The sequence below is a fragment of the Lathyrus oleraceus genome, chromosome 5, assembly GCF_024323335.1.
Source record: "Lathyrus oleraceus cultivar Zhongwan6 chromosome 5, CAAS_Psat_ZW6_1.0, whole genome shotgun sequence".
Taxonomy (NCBI): Eukaryota; Viridiplantae; Streptophyta; class Magnoliopsida; order Fabales; family Fabaceae; genus Lathyrus; species Lathyrus oleraceus.
In genome coordinates, this window is record NC_066583.1 from 84,191,079 (window position 1) to 84,210,755 (window position 19,677).

The following is a 19,677-nucleotide window of genomic DNA, read 5'->3' on the forward strand; positions in this document are numbered from 1 at the left end:
ACGTGGAGAAAAACATGGAGAAAAACAAGGAGGAATGAGTTTCGTGGCGGGTGCGACATGAGAGTGGCAAGTGCCACATTTAAGGTGGTGGGCGCCACACTTAAGGTGACAAGTGCCACACTTAAGGTGGTGGGTGCCACACTTAAGGTGGAGGGAACCATACTTACTTGTAGTGATGGGCGCCACCTTGTTTCATGTGGTGGGCGCCACACCTTTCATTTGGTGGTGGGCGCCACCTTGCTCTTGTGGTGGGCGCCACCTTTAGCTATGTGGTGGTGGGCGCCACCCTCTTTCATTTTCTTAATTTTTTCCCTTTTTCTTTCCTTTTTGCTCTTTTCTCGCTTTGCTTACATAGACACTTCTTATTCGATAAATACCTTAAATAAACATAAAGTACGATGTAATACTATGGAAAACAAGTAATAAGCAATGCAAGTCAAGTCAAATATACGATACATTTTCGCGTTATCAAACTCCCCCATACTTAAACCTTTGCTTGTCATCAAGCAAATGCTGCACACATGAATAAAAGAGTTTTGTAAAATTTTGCAGCATATTGTGTCAAGACTCGTAAAAAATACAATTGCATTCGGATACTCATTCTAGCCTACAAACTATACTTCGGTCAAAAAGTGCATCAACAGGTACTAACTTCCACACTAAGGGTATCGTTGGACCACATGATCACAATCGTGTAGTCATAAGTCTCCCTTCTATACAAACCCATCTGAATCATGTCATCATGCCTAAGTCTATCTTACTAATCCTTATTTTTTATCCTTCTTTTCATTCTACTGCAATCACATTAAGCCCGTTATCCTTTCTCACTAATAGCAAGATAATCTATTAGTGACTATGATCTCATTATTATTTTTTTTCTTTTTCTCACACTTTGGATCAAATAACAGCTAAAGATGATTGTACCGTTGGGTTAAATGATCGAGTGAGGGTCACCTAACTTAGAAGGAACAACATTTATCATAAATTTTGTAAATCTTGTTCTCTTTTAAGCCTGAGATCATACACTTATTTGCATCGACTTCTTGCGTAGTGTGTGCTTAGGATGGTGTTGACTTCTAGATAAACTACTTAAGGAATATTAAAGGATAGAATTTAAGGCTACGACATGACAAGTACTCAAATCGATCTTATACTTGGGAGATTTAAGGTGTTAAAATGATACCAATCTTGTAAAGTTTTTCCAAATATCTATAATTCCAACCTAAGTTTTATTTATAGTTTAGAATTTTCAAAAGATGTATTGTATTTCTAAGTCAAGGTTTTCCCAAAAGTTTGGTATGGCTTAAGAAAATGGGAGAATCAGTAAATAACAGAAACCACGCATAAAGACTCGATAGTGCATTGATATTTGACTCAACTAACACTTAACAATTTAACAAAGGAAATAACAATAATCAAATCTACCTAGAAAGTGATAAATAAAAGCGGTAAAGCTTCCTCCCCCATACTTAAACCGAGCATTGTCCCCAATGCAATGACATAAGATAGGAAAGAAAGGTAGAACCTGGAAAATCTGCTACGGGTGGCCTCTGCCACGTGTTCGTCCATGTCTACTATTTCCAGGTTGGTGAGGTGGCGTACCCATATAAGAGGTATAGTCTTGTAGATCTTCCACACGCACTGTCAGTGCTACTATTTCATCGATCAAACCTGACATGTTATGTTTATTCCTGAAAGCATAATCATGTTGGTCATGCTGCATCTAGCGAAGGATTTGCATCATTTCGATTTGTTGAGCTTCCATGTTTTAAATTTGATGGTCGCGCTGAGCAATTAATTCAATACGTTGCAGCATTTCAGCATAGATGTCATCAAGAGTGGCAGGTGCCACATTTCTTCTTCTGGGACTATGCCTGGATGATGTACCTGCAACATTTTCAGAAGAATCGTGTACGGTGTGTGTGTGTGTGTGTGTGTGTGTGTGTGTGTGTGTGTGTTAGTAGAAGTGGGAGCATCTTGCTCCATCTCATCTTATTCATTATCTGTTTGACTGCCTTGGTTATCCTGCACATGTATGTCATTAGGGGCAGGATGGCCGGGTTCAGGGGCAGTCAGATCATAAAGCCAATTATTCTTGTTATGCACATCTGTGCATGTGTGGACAGGTAGGATGATACTCATAATATTGCGGTTTCCAACCATGAGAGAGTATATGTCGTCCCGCATGGCCTTAATTAAGCATTGGGCTCGGTAGGAATCGATATCCAGGCAGGGCGTCGGAAGGGGCTGTATAGTTGGAATCTCACCATCTAAAACTAGTGTGCGGGCTATGGAGGTAACTAGACCTTCTATACATAAAGGGGTGGCCTTTATTGCACAAAGCAACTGCAAATGAGCCATCATGAAAGGAGTCGCATTGACTCATGTCGGTGCAAATGTAGCTTGTAAAAAGAAAAGCTCTTTGGAATTCACCCTACCGTTGTTTATTCGGCCAAAAATCGTGTTGGCTAATATGTGATGCACATAGTGTATGGATGGGTTATGGGTATGTCAGGCTTTTAGCCCTTCCCAATGAGAAGTCCTCTCACCAGTCAATTGCTACCAAAAATGGAACGCTTCATACTATCATTCTTCTTCCGAGGGGCAGGCATAAGCTATACCGTCCCCATGGGGAAAATATAACATGTCCCCAAGAGTATATTGGCTCAATTCATAATCCATATTAAACATTATAAACCTCACCGTGTCGGAAGAGTATTGATCTACCATAGGTGTATAATAAGTGAAATAACTTAAAAATTCCAAAGTCAACCTCTCGTAGGTAGCGTCATTTAACGAACAAAAATGCATTAAATCAAGTCTATCTAGTATCCATTATACACTACCGAGTAGTCCTAACTTACGTAGACAAGATTCGTCGACATACCTTGTTGGAGTTACTGAGCGTTTGTTGAACTTCAAGCACCTCTCCTTTTATAATTTTCCAACTTCACCTTCAATGAAGGCGAGATTTGACAAGTCTGTCGTTGGCCTTCTTGCTCTAGCTTGGACTCTTTGAGGCATGTTGTGTGTGTGAAGAATAATTTTAGAATGGGGTTCAATTGAGGTTTGGCAAGGTCGTTGGATTAGGTGATGAGAGTTTAAATAAGTGAATTAGAGAGGGAGTTTGAAAGGTTGGAGATGAAGGGTGTTAGTGGGGAGTGGTTAAGGTGAGTTAATGGGTTTTGGAAGTTGAAAAAAATGGGAAAATATGGGGATGTGTGTTAAAATTCACATTTTTGTGTTTCTGAGGTTTGTGGCTAACACCACGAGCCTAAAATAAAAAAAAATCGGTTTAGCTTTATAGTGAACGCCATGAGGGTTGTGGCAAACACCACAAGCTTCAGAAACATGTTATATATTTTATGGCTCAGGAAGAAGGAAAATTGGCGGTTATAAATTATTTTTAAAGGCTTATGAGTGATATATTGCTGCTTAATGGAACACATAGCCTCAAAAATAATTAATCAATCAAAAATGCGACGAACCGATAAAATAAAACTTACATATAAAATGGATAGATAAAAAATGACATTAATAAAATAGGAAATATTCACTATGTTTTACGTCGATAGCGCGATGACTCAGGAGTGTAAGTACTCATGGTGGTTATTTCGAGGATGAATCCTCAACCTAACTTTTAATTATCCTCGATTTCCATGGCCTCTTATCAAGCCATCTCACATATCCATCACCTTTTCTTCTTTTTCTTCTGCGAGGTAGTTTATCCTTCTGAACTTATGGTGGTGGTACTGGCTCTATCCTGAAAGCTAGCTTTTTAGGTTTGGATTCAATTTTTTCATCCACCACCTCAAAGTCTAACTTGCCCCTTTTAATACTAACGATTTCCCTACTTTCACGGTCTTCGAATTTTCTCTTCTTATTCAGAATCTCAAATAAAGGTGCATTGGTGTCAATATTTTCCGATAACTCCTCATACCTTTCGGATTTTGGGTCTATCTTAACTTCCACAGACCTTCGCGAAAAAGGAATTGGAGATTTATAGGGAGGAGGAACAACACATAGTGCTTCTTTCTCTACCTCTTTGACAACTTCCGTTTCGGGCGGTGTAAATGGATCATTCTCAATCTCTACTCTTTTCTCACCTGAACCCTCCTCATTATCACTCTCCTTAGGATTTTCGATATATATTTCACTGGTGATTGTTATAACATATGCATGTTTCTCCGGGAATGGTCCTAGAGGTGTATGTGCAAGCAGGGAGATCTGAGTCTCCAATGCCTCGTTGTAGCCACAAAACATTCCATCAAAGATTCTATCCTAGAGTGAGTTTGCATCGTAATGAAATCCTCCATTAGTATTTCCAGGTCGGATTTATAGGAATCTTGCGATTCCTCAAAATACTGGGAGTGATAATCATAGAGAAAATTTGGGTGATACATAGTAATAGAGAAAAGAGTGCCTTAGTCTATACTGCACAACACTGGAGTTACGATATCGACTAAATTAGTCCCCGACAACGGCGCCAAAAACTTGATCGTGTGACTAGTATATCTATAGGATTCGTGACTGCATGTGCACAATCGTATCGCGTTATTTTAAAGATTACCGAACCTAAAGGACTAATAATCGAACTTACCGTTATCTAATGTTGCTACATAAATCTAAGGCTGAGGATTTCTCTAGGAGTTGAGGGACGAAGAGAAATAACTACTAACAAAAACAAAATTTTAATATAAATATTCAATAGCAACGCATCAAACTTTGGAGATTCGATAGATAGTTGGTGTAATCTTAAACACCAAAATACTCTTCAGTAGAAATTATTATTTAAAAGTTTTTGTCTTACACTCTCGTGTTTATTGACTCTGACTATACTCTTAAACCAGAATACTTCGCTCTCGCTGTCTCATTTGAATTAAAAGTAATTTTTGGAAATAAATAAAGTCTAATAAATCATAAAGCGCTCTCAATGTATTTAGAATTAATGCCTAGTTTCAGCTATCCGGTTAAAACCTCAAACTCTCGTTTTTATTGACCGTAACCTTTGTTTGCTTTGTATTCTCGTACCAAAACAATTTTAAATTTAGAACAAGAAACTATAACCGGAAAATGATATTTTACAAAAGCCAACACCAATTATTTACGAGTCTCGACGCTTCGACGGTCTTTACATATCGATGTCGATTGGTTTAGCCGGACATGGATTCGAGAACAAACATGATATTATAATAATTAAACATAAGATAAAACATAAGCAATTAAAATAAAAATAAAAATTAAATTTGGAATATATACCGAAAATCTGGAATTAATGTTTGTTCTTGAATTCAAATAATGTCGGCACGCTTGACAAATCGGGTACACCGTTACAATCAAATTCAGTTGCTAAAACTAAACTCGTAATAGTCCCCAATGTGGAGAATCTATAACTTTACAAGTAAATATCTGCTTAAAATGCTAACAACAAAAATCTGGCTAAAATTTCATACACCGTCTTTGGAGACCGAAGCCCTAATATATACTCCCTGCTCCTTCCTTGAAAGTATCCTTGAAGGTTTCTTAGTGAGAGCGGTTGGTTGAATGAGCTAAATAGGATGTGGAGAAAAACATGGAGAAAAACAAGGAGGAATGGGTTTCGTGGCGGGTGCCACATGAAAGTGGCAAGTGCCACACTTAAGGTGGTAGGCGCTACACTTAAGGTGGCAAGTGTCGCACTTAATATGGTGGGTGCCATACTTACTTGTAGTGGTGGGCGCCACCTTCTGTCATGTGGTGGGCGCCACACCTTTCATTTGGTGGTGGGTGCCACCTTGCTCTTGTGGTGGGCGCCACCCTCTTTCATTTTCTTCATTTTCTTCCATTTTTCTTTCCTTTTTGCTCTTTTCCCGCTTTGCTTGCATAGACACTTCTTATTCGATAAATACCTAAAATAAACACAAAGTACGACGTAATACTATGAAAAACAAGTAAAAAAGCAATGCAAGTCAAGTCAAATATACGATACATTTTCGCTTTATCATGTATGTTTTGAAAAATTAATGAACCAATATAGATTTTCTTTAAGTTAAGGGAGAAAAACAAACTCTCAAACCCCCGAGGTTAACATAAGAGACCAAAAAGAATATTAATCCTAATTTAAAAACCTACTCCTAAGTTCTAAGAAAAAACAAGCCTAAATTTTCCATAACATTAAAAATATCTTCCATCATCTTTAAACGCTTTTCAATTTTTGTAATTCAAAATAATTGACCTAATCTTAAAATTTTCAATTCAAAATATTGTTTTTACATTCTTTTATTTACCCACAAATTTACTTTTTAAGTTATTTACATTCCTGCTTTTTAAAATTTTAGGCTTTTACATTCAAGTTCTTTAGAGACAATTTCAACTATAAAACTTGGATCTTATTATGATACATTTTCAAAACAATTTTATAAATACACAATTATATTTTTAACAATTTTATAATTCATATTCTCACATCTGATTAAAATTATATGTCTTTAAAAGTTAATTTATTTTTCTTAGACCAAAAATATCCACAAATAACCGTTAAATTTGACGAGTGATTTCAATATATTTGACACTAATCAATACATTTGACAAGATCATTGTTTTGATTGAATGTTAAAGATTATTTTTCAAGTATTTGTTCATTTTTAATTATATTATAAACGAATAAGGACATGATTAATAAATTAAAACTGAATTCACTTCACGTCAAATTAAACATGTAAAATATAACCATTTCATTTTACTTATTAGTATAAAATAATTGATTACGTCTCTTGTAAAAAACTATAATTTATTACGTCTAAAAATATATTTTAAAAATTTATTATTACTATTATTATTATTATTATTATTTATTATTATTATTATTATTATTATTATTATTATTATTATTATTATTATTATTCCATATTATAATGTTTTCGTATTCTAGGTTTATTGATTTCTTTTGACTCAATATTCTCAATTTCCCTAAACAAATAAATATTTACGGATTTTCCAAAAACACGGATATTGTATTTTTTTTCTCGATAAACATGGACATCGGTAATTTTTCTTATTGTGATATTTCCAAATGTAAAACCTAATTGTTATATAAAAAATAAAATAAATTGTAATAAGTATAATGTATTTAACTAATAATAAAAATCAAAGTGATAAAAGTAATTTATATTTTCAAATCAACTATAATTTAATTTTCTTGCATGATTCATTGTATTACAAAAAAAAAACTATTAGGAATTCAATTATCAAAAAAACAATCAACAGTAATAAATAATAAACAACTAAGAAGAAAAAAAATGTTACTCATAAAAAGGAAAGTTGTTACCAAAAATAAAAAAGTGAAAAGAAAAGTAGGAAACTTTTAGGGATATGATTAAAGAGAGGGTAAACAAAAAGATATTGAACTTTGTGGCCGAGGAATAAAAAATGAAGTAAGATATAAATAAACTCTAAACGTTAATATGCAACATCATAATAGAAATGACAATTTGCCTCATCCTCAATGGGTATCCACAAAAATACCCACAATGAATAAGATAAAATTATGCAAAAATAAGTACGAGCACAGACTCGAGTAATTACTCAGTACGAGTGCATGTATGTGCAGCTTAGTAGTCACCTCGGCCCATATCCATAATATATATATATATATATATATATAATATATATATATATTATATATATATATATATATATATATATATATATATAATATAATATATATGATAAAATATATTTAGATACACGTTTACATTTGGAGATAAAGAATTTGTATATGGAATCTGGAATAACTATGATTTTATATTTGCAGTAACAATGTTGTTTTCCATAATTAATTTATTCTCTTGTTGTTATTAATGTTTGCTCTATCGGACAAACGGGTTTGACTTACCGTTAACGATTAGGCTGGACCGCCATTGTTAATGCCTTGCTTGAGATTATTCTATAATAGATATCACCTAGGACTAGGGATACCCTATAGAAAACGGAATATTCTTGATAATTAAATGCTTAATTTCATCTGTAATTCTCTATGGACATAAGCATTAGGATGAATGATTATAGATTTTCTCACTAAGGACTTATGAGTAAACACCCTAAAGAACCGGTAATTAATTAGTTAAAATAAGTTGTTGCAATGTTAATTCATAGTTGTTACTTGTAGCGGTAAATTCATGACCATCAAGCTATGGATAAGCTTAACGTCAATAAAACCAGAGTCGCCACCGCGCTTTTATTGTTTCCAAAGGAAAAGGGAAAAGTACGAACAAAACCCAAAGATAAGAAGTTTTCAAATCAAAACTAATAAAATGCCAGAGATTACAGGTAAGGGGGTTGGTTACATAGAGGGAAGGTGTTAGCACCGAAAGTGTCATAGGTACTCCTAGGGAACCCTTTTTTATGTGTGTATGTGTTTTTGGTATAAATGATGTTTGATAAAAACAGAGTGTGGGGATGAGAAAAGAATTTATTAATTATATTTTTGTGTTTGACAATACCTTCAGACTTGTGCCTACATACCAACATAAAAATGAGGGATCAAAACCTCGTAGCTCGTGGTAACAATTTCAAAATGAGTGGATTACTTTTAATCAAAAGTTAAGTGGGAAGAGGCACAAAGAGCTCACAATTTCCTCAATCAAATTAGAAAGAGACTTCTGCTCAAGCTCTCAAGCAAGAGACTTCATTGCCTGAACAACCCGTTCAGGATCTCCTGCTCAATCCCATAGAAAGAGACTTATGTTCTGCCCTTAAGCATGAGACTTCAATGCTCAATCTATATAGAAAGAGACTTTTGATTTTCCCGCAAGCATGAGACTTCAATGCCTGAACATCCCGTTCAGGACTTCCTCTATGCCCGCAAGTATGAGACTTCAATGCTCAATCTATCTAGAAAGAGACTTATTTGCTCAAGCACTCAGCAAGAGACTTCTTTGTTCAATCTAACATAAAGAGACTTACTTTGAGCAAAATAGCTAGAGTATTCAAAATCTCTTAACAAAAGAGTCTGGTATTAACCTTGTGTTTATGTGTGAGCTTTTTAGTTAAGAAGATACACAAAGGTTTTACACTTCTTGGGCATAATAAAAGTTGATAGCTTCTAAACATGGAAGATTGAAGTTTTCAATCTTCTTCTCTACATGCACAAATTTTATTCTTTGTTGTGCCTTTTTGTTTTGTTGATCTTCTTAATAAAATTCACTCTACTCTCACACATTTAACCCTTCTAGTTATATTTTCCATTTTATGTGTGTTTCTTTCACCTGTGTTTTCTATGTAACACAGTCTCTCTCTTAACCCATTTTGTTAACTGGTATCACATCTATATGAATACAGTCACGTATTCTTCAACCCCACACATTCTTAGTCAGAACATAGTTGAATGTTTTCAATCTTCTTCTTATATAGATGTTGAAAATAGACCATTGAAGATTTAAACTACTCATGGTACAAGTAGGCATTGAATGTCTTTAGCTAGAGCACGTGAAATATACTATAAAATCAGCAAGCATAAAGACGTTGAGGGGAGCATAGTAGAGTTCATAATAGTTAGAGACATAAGATCCTAACAACGTTACTTTTCTTGATTTGACATAAAGTAGTATGCCGTTGTCATGTGATCTTCTTTAGATAACTTATGATTGGAGACTTCTTGCAAACGTTTGTTAAAGCTTGATCTAAGTCATTGTTATCTTTATACATAACTTCCTAAGTTATAGGCTTTTTATAGAATTAGTTCAAGCATGATCACAAGTTAAATTATGTCTTTAGAACCTAGTTGGAATGAGACTTCAGGGTCTTGGTATCACAAGTTCTGAGCTTTCCTTGTATCAGAGTCTTGATCAGAACTAATATGGATAAACACTTTTAGAGTTGTTGACTTGATATAGACAATAATCCTTTGAAGCAGAATCTTCAGAACTGCTGATGAAGCTTGTCCAAAAGTCGCAAGGTCATTTCTTATGACAGAGTCTACTTGCTTCAAACTACTCAAGTTTTCAGAACCTTGTTGATCTTTGAATAAGGTTAACCATTTTAAAGACTTAAGTTAACTCTTCAGAGTCTAAAGACTTTGGTTCTGATCCTTCAGATTCAGAACAACTTTGCTTCTCTTTAATGGTTCTTCTAAGTGATTAACTTGATTTATATCAAGGTTAATGTCTTTAGATTCTGCACACTATAACAACCATTAGTAAACCATATTGTTCTTTAAATACTTTTTTATCATCAAAATCTTATAAGCGCATGAACAAATCTTGTTCCAACAGATTTATCCCAAATCCCATTTTTGGGACTCAGATCAATCATGCAATCAAAAAGTTTAATTGATTATGCTCATATGATTTTGCCCAAACCATATTTGACATAATTACATATATCATACAAATTAGAGAAATTTAGGGGAAAACAACATAAATCCCAAGGCGTTGAAAGGAGGGTAAGGAACCCTCACTATCCTTCATGCCTAAATTACTTATAAGAAGACAATTATCCCCTTTACCTTGAAATTGCAAAGTCTCTCGTGAATTTTAGCTTTTCCTTCCTAATGTTCTCCTTAGGGTTCCTCGTAGCAGCTTCCCATGCTTCTCACAATTTCACATGAAAAGTTTCTAAATCTCAATTTTTTTTATATTTATATAACGTTAATTCATAATTTTTACCCAAAACACTCCAATATTACAACTTAGCTCCACAACTTCACTAAAAACTCAACTTCTTACCCCACTATCAATTTTTCATAAATTAATATTTAAATTAAGTCTATATTTAATTTTTATATAAATATTTAATTCAAATAATTATTTAATCAAGGTCTCTAAATTTTCTTCTCTTCCAACCTATTACAAAATAATTAAATCTGCCTAATTATCCATAATAACCTCAATAATAATATTTTATTTTACTATTCTCCAATCTTATAACTCCGGTAATTATTAAATTACCAAAATACCCATACACACTAAATAGCACAAAAATTCAAATATAACGAATAAAATACACCAATAATTAAATAAAATATTTAATTAAAAATCGGAGTGTTACACATAATCTAAGACTTCTTGAGAAATTCTTACTATACCCTAGTTTCTCAAGGAAAAAAAACTCAAAGACTAACGGTTAATTACTTCTTGAGAATTCTGACTATACCCTAGTTTCTCAAAGAAATTAACCAAAGTTAAGATAACAGGTTTTCTGTTTACAAGATGCTTCAAAAAGAAGATACACATGTTTAAATCAAATGTTACACTTAACAAAAAATATTCAAAGAGTTTTATTATGAGTGTGTAAGTGTGAGAAACACTTCTTTTATATTTCTCTATTTATGTATTTTCTATGAGTGTAAGCGTTGATATATGTTCAGTGTCTCTTCTTTTTCCAATCTTCAAAGACCTATTTATATAGAAGCAAATAGATTTGTTGGAGGGTGAAGTTGGAATATCGTTAATGTAAACGTTGTATGAAGGTCATTTCAAATACAACAATAGAGTGGCGCTTGTAGCATAGAGTTGGTGAGGATGATGGGATGTGAGAAACTTCTTTGGTACAAAGTACAGTACTTTACATAAAAAGTAGATTTGCTTTTGTACTTTTGTCACATCAATCAGGCATTGACCTTTTGATTTAAATCTTCTAGTCAGAGGCTTCTTATGCAAGTGGGTGAAGCTTGAGTATAGATCATGGTCTGCATTTAAAACTTGGTGAGACTTCAGAGTCTTAGGGATCAAGGTTATGAGACTTTCAAAAGTTGGTAGTCATAAATTGTATCATAATCTATTTGGTTGGTTTATGTTAGGAAACTTTGACTTGACAGATCAGAGTTGACTTGAAACATCATAATTGACTTGTTTGTAAACACGCTTTTAGGCTTTGGTTCAAAGTTTGGACGTCTTCGGAGTCATAATTTGTTTCCTATTTTATGCACACTCAGCAAAATAGTTAGAGAACAAAATTGTTCTCTACATTTTATTATCATCAAAACTCAAGGATAGTTGTAGAACCAAACATGTTCCAATAGGTTCTGATGTTTCACAGAACAAAAAGGTAAGTTACGGGTTCTCAACAAAAAGGTAAGTTACGGGTTCTCACGCAACAAAGGTGAAAGGTTCTAAATTCTCACAGAACAAGAATGATAAGTTATGGATTCTCACATAACAAAAATGAAAGGTTTCGGCTTCTCACATAACAAAAAAAACAAATTACGGGTTCTCATGTAACAAACGGTCACAAGTTCTGGCTTCTCACAAAACAGAGTAGGAGGTTGATGACTTCTCGGCAAGTGTACCAATAGTTTCATAGTAATAAAAAGATATTGATTCCATATGGACTTATATTTAACAAATCAATAGTTGTACAAGTATAAAAAGAAACAAATGGGAGGGGGGTTGAGTTTCCAAAAGATAAATTTTGTTCTGAATTAATACGAAAGCAGTCATGTTTTATATATAATCCCTTATTTCTCCCTTGTTGATGTCAATACATTACATGAATGATAAACTCATTATATTTCCACGGTAAATTAACACAACCACTATACATAATCCCTTTGTGTATAGCTCACTAATTCCTACTCGGGGTCTCCTATCCCTATTCAACCAACATAAGTGAAATTAGGCGATGTAATAAAATGTTAATTCACATGCCACTATTCAAGGTCTCCTATCCCTATTCAACCAGCGTAAATACAACAATTGCCCTAGTTCCAACATATATACTAATGCTCAGTAATCCATATATGCCCAATATCATATTAAAAGAGTATATCACATAAAAATAATTAAGAAAAAAAAGCAATTGAGTAGAAATATAACTCCAATTATTCATGCAATGACAAATTAAAAAAATGTTCCAACAAGTTCAAAATAAGTTCATCAAACAAAATATAACTTAGAGATGTTTAGCTACTCATAACGATTCAATCAAATACCAATTGATAAGATGAATATTGCATTTGAAAATCCTTGAAGAATTGGCCTTCAATGGCTTCCAATGCCCTCAAAATCGCCTTTTTGGTGTTCTTTACCGTCACTTTCAGTCACAAACCGCAGAATCCTTGAAAAGATGCCAAAAACTCCCTTTTATAGATATCAAATCAGTCCAAAACCCGTCAAAATAGGCCCAGAAAATGACCTATCATGCGCGTGATAGCTTTCATCACTCGTGATATTGACAAAAATTCCTTATCACGTGCGACGTCATGCGATGCTGTGTGTGATTATTCCAGTAGCTGTATATTTTTTTGCTCCTTTTTCCGTCAAATTTTCATTAAGTCCTTGTTTCTTCATACTTGGTCATTTTTTCATATATCTTAGGCCTTTATTCTTCATTTTTGCTCCTCTTTAACTTATTTTTATTCGTTTTTTCAACTGAAAACATTCAATGATAGAGTGCCATCACAACCGCAAACTTGAATTGTTACTTGTCCTCAAGTAACTTGTATGCACTGTCAATTCCAAACAGGAAATAAGTTGCAATATAACAATTGAACATCATCATATGAGATTTTCTTAACCTGATCATCATTCTAGTTTCCCACTTCCATCCGGCAAATTCAGAAAATATTCTCAATCTTTGACAAGTACTTAGCCTGTCTCTCATCTCACCATTACACGCTCAATTAATAGGGTAATATCTCAATCAACATGCAAAATAGTTTATACTTAGTTTGATCATGTTCTAATGGAATTCACCAATGTAATCAAAACACGCACATACGAGGACTTTTTTAGTTGTATCTTGGCTTATGTTTGGCTAGGACATTTTTTCGGAAACCTTTGGAGTTAGGTACCTAGTTATCTTCTTGTTATCATGCAATGTTTTCCCTGTTAATGGTACTAGAGATATTGCTATTGTGATCCTCAATATTCATTTTGCATTCTTTTTTCTCTTCTTTTTTTGAAGAAGTTATTTTCAACTCCTTATTTCCTCAAAATTTTGAATTTTTGACCGTTTTGTTTCTTTAGTACCCCAACCCCAAACTTAAACTTTGTTCACTTCCAAGAGCAACCCCAAACTTATTATTTTTCATACAACTTTAGAACTGAACATTTCTAATAAATAAGGCTAAGTCACCGAAAGAAGGGCTAAGCTCAAAGTGGTTAGCAACGGATGTATCTTATTACTATAATATGGTTAAAAAGCTCAGAGTTCAAAGCAAACAATAGTCTCAGTGTGTCTAAATCAAACTAGACAGATTGAATCAGAAATAATTCAAACCTGATAAAGCAATAATGCATGGAAACAGTCAATGAAAGGAATAGTAAATAACTAAATTTATTTGGCTCAAACCTTACTAGTTGAGGTATCTGAATGTTGAGTACAAGTCTCTTGATTCATTTTTCATCCTTTGCTTCCAAGTTGTAAGTCACTTTTCTGATGATCAACTTTCCTTGGTTGGTGCTTTTGGTTCATTTGTCCAATGCTACAATTATAATTTTTGTAAATCTGAAAGAAACAACATATGTAAACTTATTCATTAAAGACAAATATTATTGAATTGATAAAATGGGGGAAGAGTACTTATAAGTTTTATTACTCTTCATTAGGAATACATTTGAAAATAAAGAAAACTTATAGAAAAAAAACTAGCTACATGTCTTTTCATATGCTATCATTGCGGAAAAGATCATGCATGTCATTCATAGTGTTGTTGAAATCATTATTTTGCCGGGTCCTTTCTTCTCTCATGTGCTCTCTTCTCCTTGCTTTCTCTTGATCTTGATTTGTTAAGTAATTCTCCATATCTTCAGTGCTTGCAAAGCGTGATCTTAAACTTTGTGCAGGCATGTGGTTTTCTTACTGGTTGTAGAAGTCTCTAAATACAAGAGCTAATCTTTGGGGTTCAGCATGCAAAGTGGGTGAAACTTTTGTTATCCATCTTGTAACCCCCATTGCATGACCTTTCATTCTTCTCTAAAATTCGGATGCCTGTTGATTTCCTTGTACTTGCATTGGCTACTGATTCACCTTAGGTTGGTAGAATTCTTCTTCGTTCCCAAATAAGTTATCCTCTTGATCATGTTGAGCTGCTTCTATTGGGTGATTATGTTACAGTTGTAGTGGGGTAATCGTTACCATTAGATATATTAACTAGATCCAAGGTAAATCATACAAGTCGAGTCGCCACCGCACTTCTATTTATCCAAAGGAATAGTTAGAAAGCGAACAAAAACCTAAAAGTTTTTTCGAATCAAAAACTAGTAAAAATGTCAGAGATCGGGGTAAGGGGGTTGGTTATGCAATGGGAAGGTTTTAAGCACTCAAAACATCCTAGGTACTCCTAGGGAGCCCTTTTCACATTTGTTGTAAGGTTGGTATTTTGTGAAAATTTGTTTGTGCAAACATGATTGAAGAGATGAGAAGAGAATATACAAGTTATTTACATTTTGTATTTGGATGGATAAACCCATTGCCTACGTACCATCTTAAAAAAAATTAGGATCAAAACCTCCTAGTTCGGGGTAAAAATCTCAAAATGAGTTGGTGAATTGATTGGTCCAAAAGCCTTAAGGTCTTTTGTTATCCAAGGAAGAAAACTCAACCTAAAAACCACAAATCCACCGTGTGAGGATAGCTTCAACATGCTAGTGAGGGGTTAACCCTATAATAAGCATGGAAGACTCATTGTCCATCACTAAGGATATAGGTGAGTATTACATCTACCTCAAGGATAACTCAAACCTAATAACTATTGGTTATGAAAAGTTTTGATTAAGAAAGTGGCCATTGAAACCACAAAAAGCATTTGAATGGGTTATATTTACCGATGAAAAGTATTTACAAAGTATGGTCAAAGTTGACTTAAAGATTCAATTCAAAATAAGTGTTATGAAAAGAAAGTTTGAAAATCAAAAGCATAAGGCTTAGGTTTCTAATGTTTGAAAAAAAGTGTTAAATGTTTGCACAAAAGTTTTGACTTGGGTTAGAGTGGAGGGAATAAGAAGAATGGCTAAAGTCCTAATCATACAAAAGATAAGGGATAAGAAACAAGACCACAAATGGAGTTCCTCTCTTGAGATCATATGGATGATTCAAGTAGCTCCCATCCTTTGGAATAAGAAAGCAACATAAGTATAAGCTCAAGCAATCAACATGATCAAACAAGCTTTTTAGAAGATCCCCCAATGCCTCTTGTATCTTTCACTTTAGATGAACATGGCAATGATTCTTCAAGTTGAGTTCTCATAGGATCCCCTAGCACAAAAGCACACACACATCAAAGAGTTTTATGAAGCAAATCAAGAATGGACAAGAGTGAGTTTAGAGGTTTGGTCCTTCTAATCCATCTTCAATATTAAGGTCCTTTTACTCCGATTTTGCATAGGGAATGTCCTAGAAACTAAGTCCATTTGTCCATTTCTTTGCATTTGGTCCACAACAATCAAAACAAAACACAAGCACAATAATATATACACAATTATGTGCTCAAGTGAGCAAAAGGCAAATTGCATTAACATAAACATGTGCTCAAAACAGGGTTGTAGTTAACCCCACCACATGTACCAAGAAGAGGCACATTGGAGAATTCACCACAAGAGTCGATGATCTGCACACTATCATATACACGGTTGTACCAAAAGATATCATCATTAGTGAGAGACATAAGTCTCGTAGACCACCGTAGACATCCTTTGTTCTCCTTGAAGGCGACCGTCTGTGGCAAGTGCAAAATAAACCACTTGTACAGCAGAGGCAAACAGCACACAATGGTACCACCACCCTTTGCATTCCTCATATGCAAAGAAAAGTAAGTGTCACCCAACAGAGTCAGAACAGGATTAAGAGTAGAGAAAATCCTAATAGCGTTCACATCCACAAACTTGTTGATGTTGGGGAATAACACTAGCCCATAGATGAGAAGTACAAATATGGCCTCAAAGGCGTCCTCACTCATGGCCTTCCCATACATAGTAGCTTGAGCAATGAGGAACTCAGAAGGGAGACCTTGAATTCCACCTTTGGTAGTCATATGAGCACCAACCAGAGATTCATCTACATGCAACATAGCAGTTATCTCTTGAGGAGTAGGAACACTCTCTAAGCCACTGAATGGCAACTGGTCTAGAATAGGTATACCCACAAGGTAGGCATACTCTTCAAGTGTGGGCAAAAGCTGAAAATCCGGAAATGTGAAGCAACGGTACAAGGGATCATAAAACTGCACCAATACACTCATCAATCCTTCGTCCACCTAAGTAGCCAGAATAGATAGAAGCTTCCCATAACGAGCCTTGAAACCCAAGGGATCTAGTACATAGGATGTCAAATTCCTTAGCTCTTTCAAGTCGGGTTGTCTGAAACTGTACTTCTTCGTATTCCTTCTTTGTCTATCCATGTCTGAAAATTTGCAAATAGACCTCTTAAGTTCCTTTGAAAATTTTCTCATTATTGATGATATGGATGCAAATGGGTGCATGAATGCATGAATGCATGAATGCAACAATCACACTCAAGGATCAAGCAAAGCACACCAAACAAAGGTCATGGGATGGATCATGTCATCCTTAATATCAATCATCCATTTTGGTGGATTATGGTATAAACCTTATCAACACCCAAGTTCCATTGATATTAAGGATACAAGAACGGGTCAACCATGAATCAAGGGTTTGTTGCAAGTCACGAGCATGGAGTCTCGGTTAAGAACCACCCAAAGGGAGTGTACTAGGGTTTAAACCTGCCAAACATGTTCTACAAGAGGTTCCCGTAGTCATCATCCCATCTTTCGGATATTATCGGAGAAACGACTACTCGTATTCCAAAAATATTCTCAAGAGAGACTCTTATGAGTGTAGTATCGCGTAACAATCATATCAAATCTTACACTTGAACGACTTTCGCACTACATCCTAAGAATAGGCCAAGATGGGCTTGGTAAAGTAAGGTCCTTGGCTTCCAAGGTCTATATTGGAAAGAGTAATGTCTAACCACAACTACTTGTGTGACATTATTGATCCCAACATGACCTCCACCAAGTGAATGGGCTTGCAAGTCAACTTGCTAAGGAATAACTCCACACAAGTCAACAAGACTATGCCATTCTCCTATCCTAAGTGCACTCGAGTTCGGGTATAGAACTCATCTCATAAAGATCACCAAGCATACAAGGAATTAATATTCAAGCAATTCAATCATTACATACAATACAGTAATCCCAAATTGCACAAAAATATGTCACAAAATAATATACACAACAATACAACAAATATGAAAAGTAGGCAAAACCCACTAGGCAAATATCCCCAGCAGAGTCGCCACTTTTCTGTAGCGGGGTATTCGTTACCATTAGATATTTTGACTATATCCAAGGTAAACCATACAAGTCGAGTCGCCACCGCACTTCTATTTATCCAAAGGAATGGTTAGAAAGCGAACAAAAACCTAAAAGTTTTATCGAATCAAAAACTAGTAAAAATGTCAGAGATAGGGGTAAGGGGGTTGGTTATGCAATGGGAAGGTTTTAAGCACCCAAAACATCCTAGGTACTCCTAGGGAGCCCTTTTCACATTTGTTGTAAGGTTGGTATTTTGTGAAAATTTGTTTGTGCAAACATGATTGAAGAGATAAGAAGAGAATATACAAGTTATTAACATTTTGTGTTTTGATGGATAAACCCATTGCCTATGTACCATCTTAAAAAAGATTAGGATCAAAACCTCGTAGTTCGGGATAAAAATCTCAAAATGAGTTGGTGAATTGATTGGTCCAAAAGCCTTAAGGTCTTTTGTTATCCAAGGGAGAAAACTCAACCTAAAAACCACAAATCCACCGTGTGAGGATAGCTTCAACATGCTAGTGAGGGGTTAACTCTATAATAAGCATGGAAGACTCATTGTCCATCACTAAGGATATAGGTGAGTATTACATCTACCTCAAGGATAACTCAAACCTAATAGCTATTGGTTATGAAAAGTTTTGATTAAGAAAGTGGCCATTGAAACCACAAAAAGCATTTGAATGGGTTATATTTACCGATGAAAAGTATTTACAAAGTATGGTCAAAGTTGACTTAAAGATTCAATTCAAAATAAGTGTTATGAAAAGAAAGTTTGAAAATCAAAAGCATAAGGCTTAGGTTTCTAATGTTTGAAAACAAGTGTTAAATGTTTGCACAAAATTTTTGGCTTGGGTTAGAGTGGAGGGAATAAGAAGAATGGCTAAAGTCCTAATCATACAAGAGATAAGGGATAAGAAACAAGACCACAAATGGAGTTCCTCTCTTGAGATCATATGGATGATTCAAGTAGCTTCCATCCTTTGGAATAAGCAAGCAACATAAGTATAAGCTCAAGCAATCAACATGATCAAACAAGCTTTTTAGAAGACCCCTCAATGCCTCTTGTATCTTTCACTTTGGATGAACATGGCAATGATTCTTCAAGTTGAGTTCTCATAGGATCCCCTAGCACAAAAGCACAAACACATCAAAGAGTTTTATGAAGCAAATCAAGAATGGACAAGAGTGAGTTTAGAGGTTTGGTCCTTCTAATCCATCTTCAACATTAAGGTCCTTTTACTCTAATTTTGCATAGGGAACATCCTAGAAACTAAGTTCATTTGTCCATTTCTTTGCATTTGGTCCACAACAATCAAAACAAAACACAAGCACAATAATATATACACAATTATGTGCTCAAGTGAGCAAAAGGCAAATTTCATTAACATAAACATGTGCTCAAATGAGCAAAGGAAAAAGAA

General features: G+C 34.6%; 1 protein-coding gene across 1 annotated transcript; it reads right to left on the minus strand.

Annotated features, from left to right (window-relative positions):
- Nucleotides 1–3,738: 3,738 nt before the first annotated feature.
- On the minus strand, nucleotides 3,739–4,263 carry LOC127078865 (uncharacterized). Its single transcript, XM_051019285.1, has one exon. The coding sequence runs from the start codon at nucleotides 4,261–4,263 to the stop codon at nucleotides 3,739–3,741; it is 525 nt and encodes a 174-aa protein (XP_050875242.1).
- Nucleotides 4,264–19,677: the final 15,414 nt, after the last annotated feature.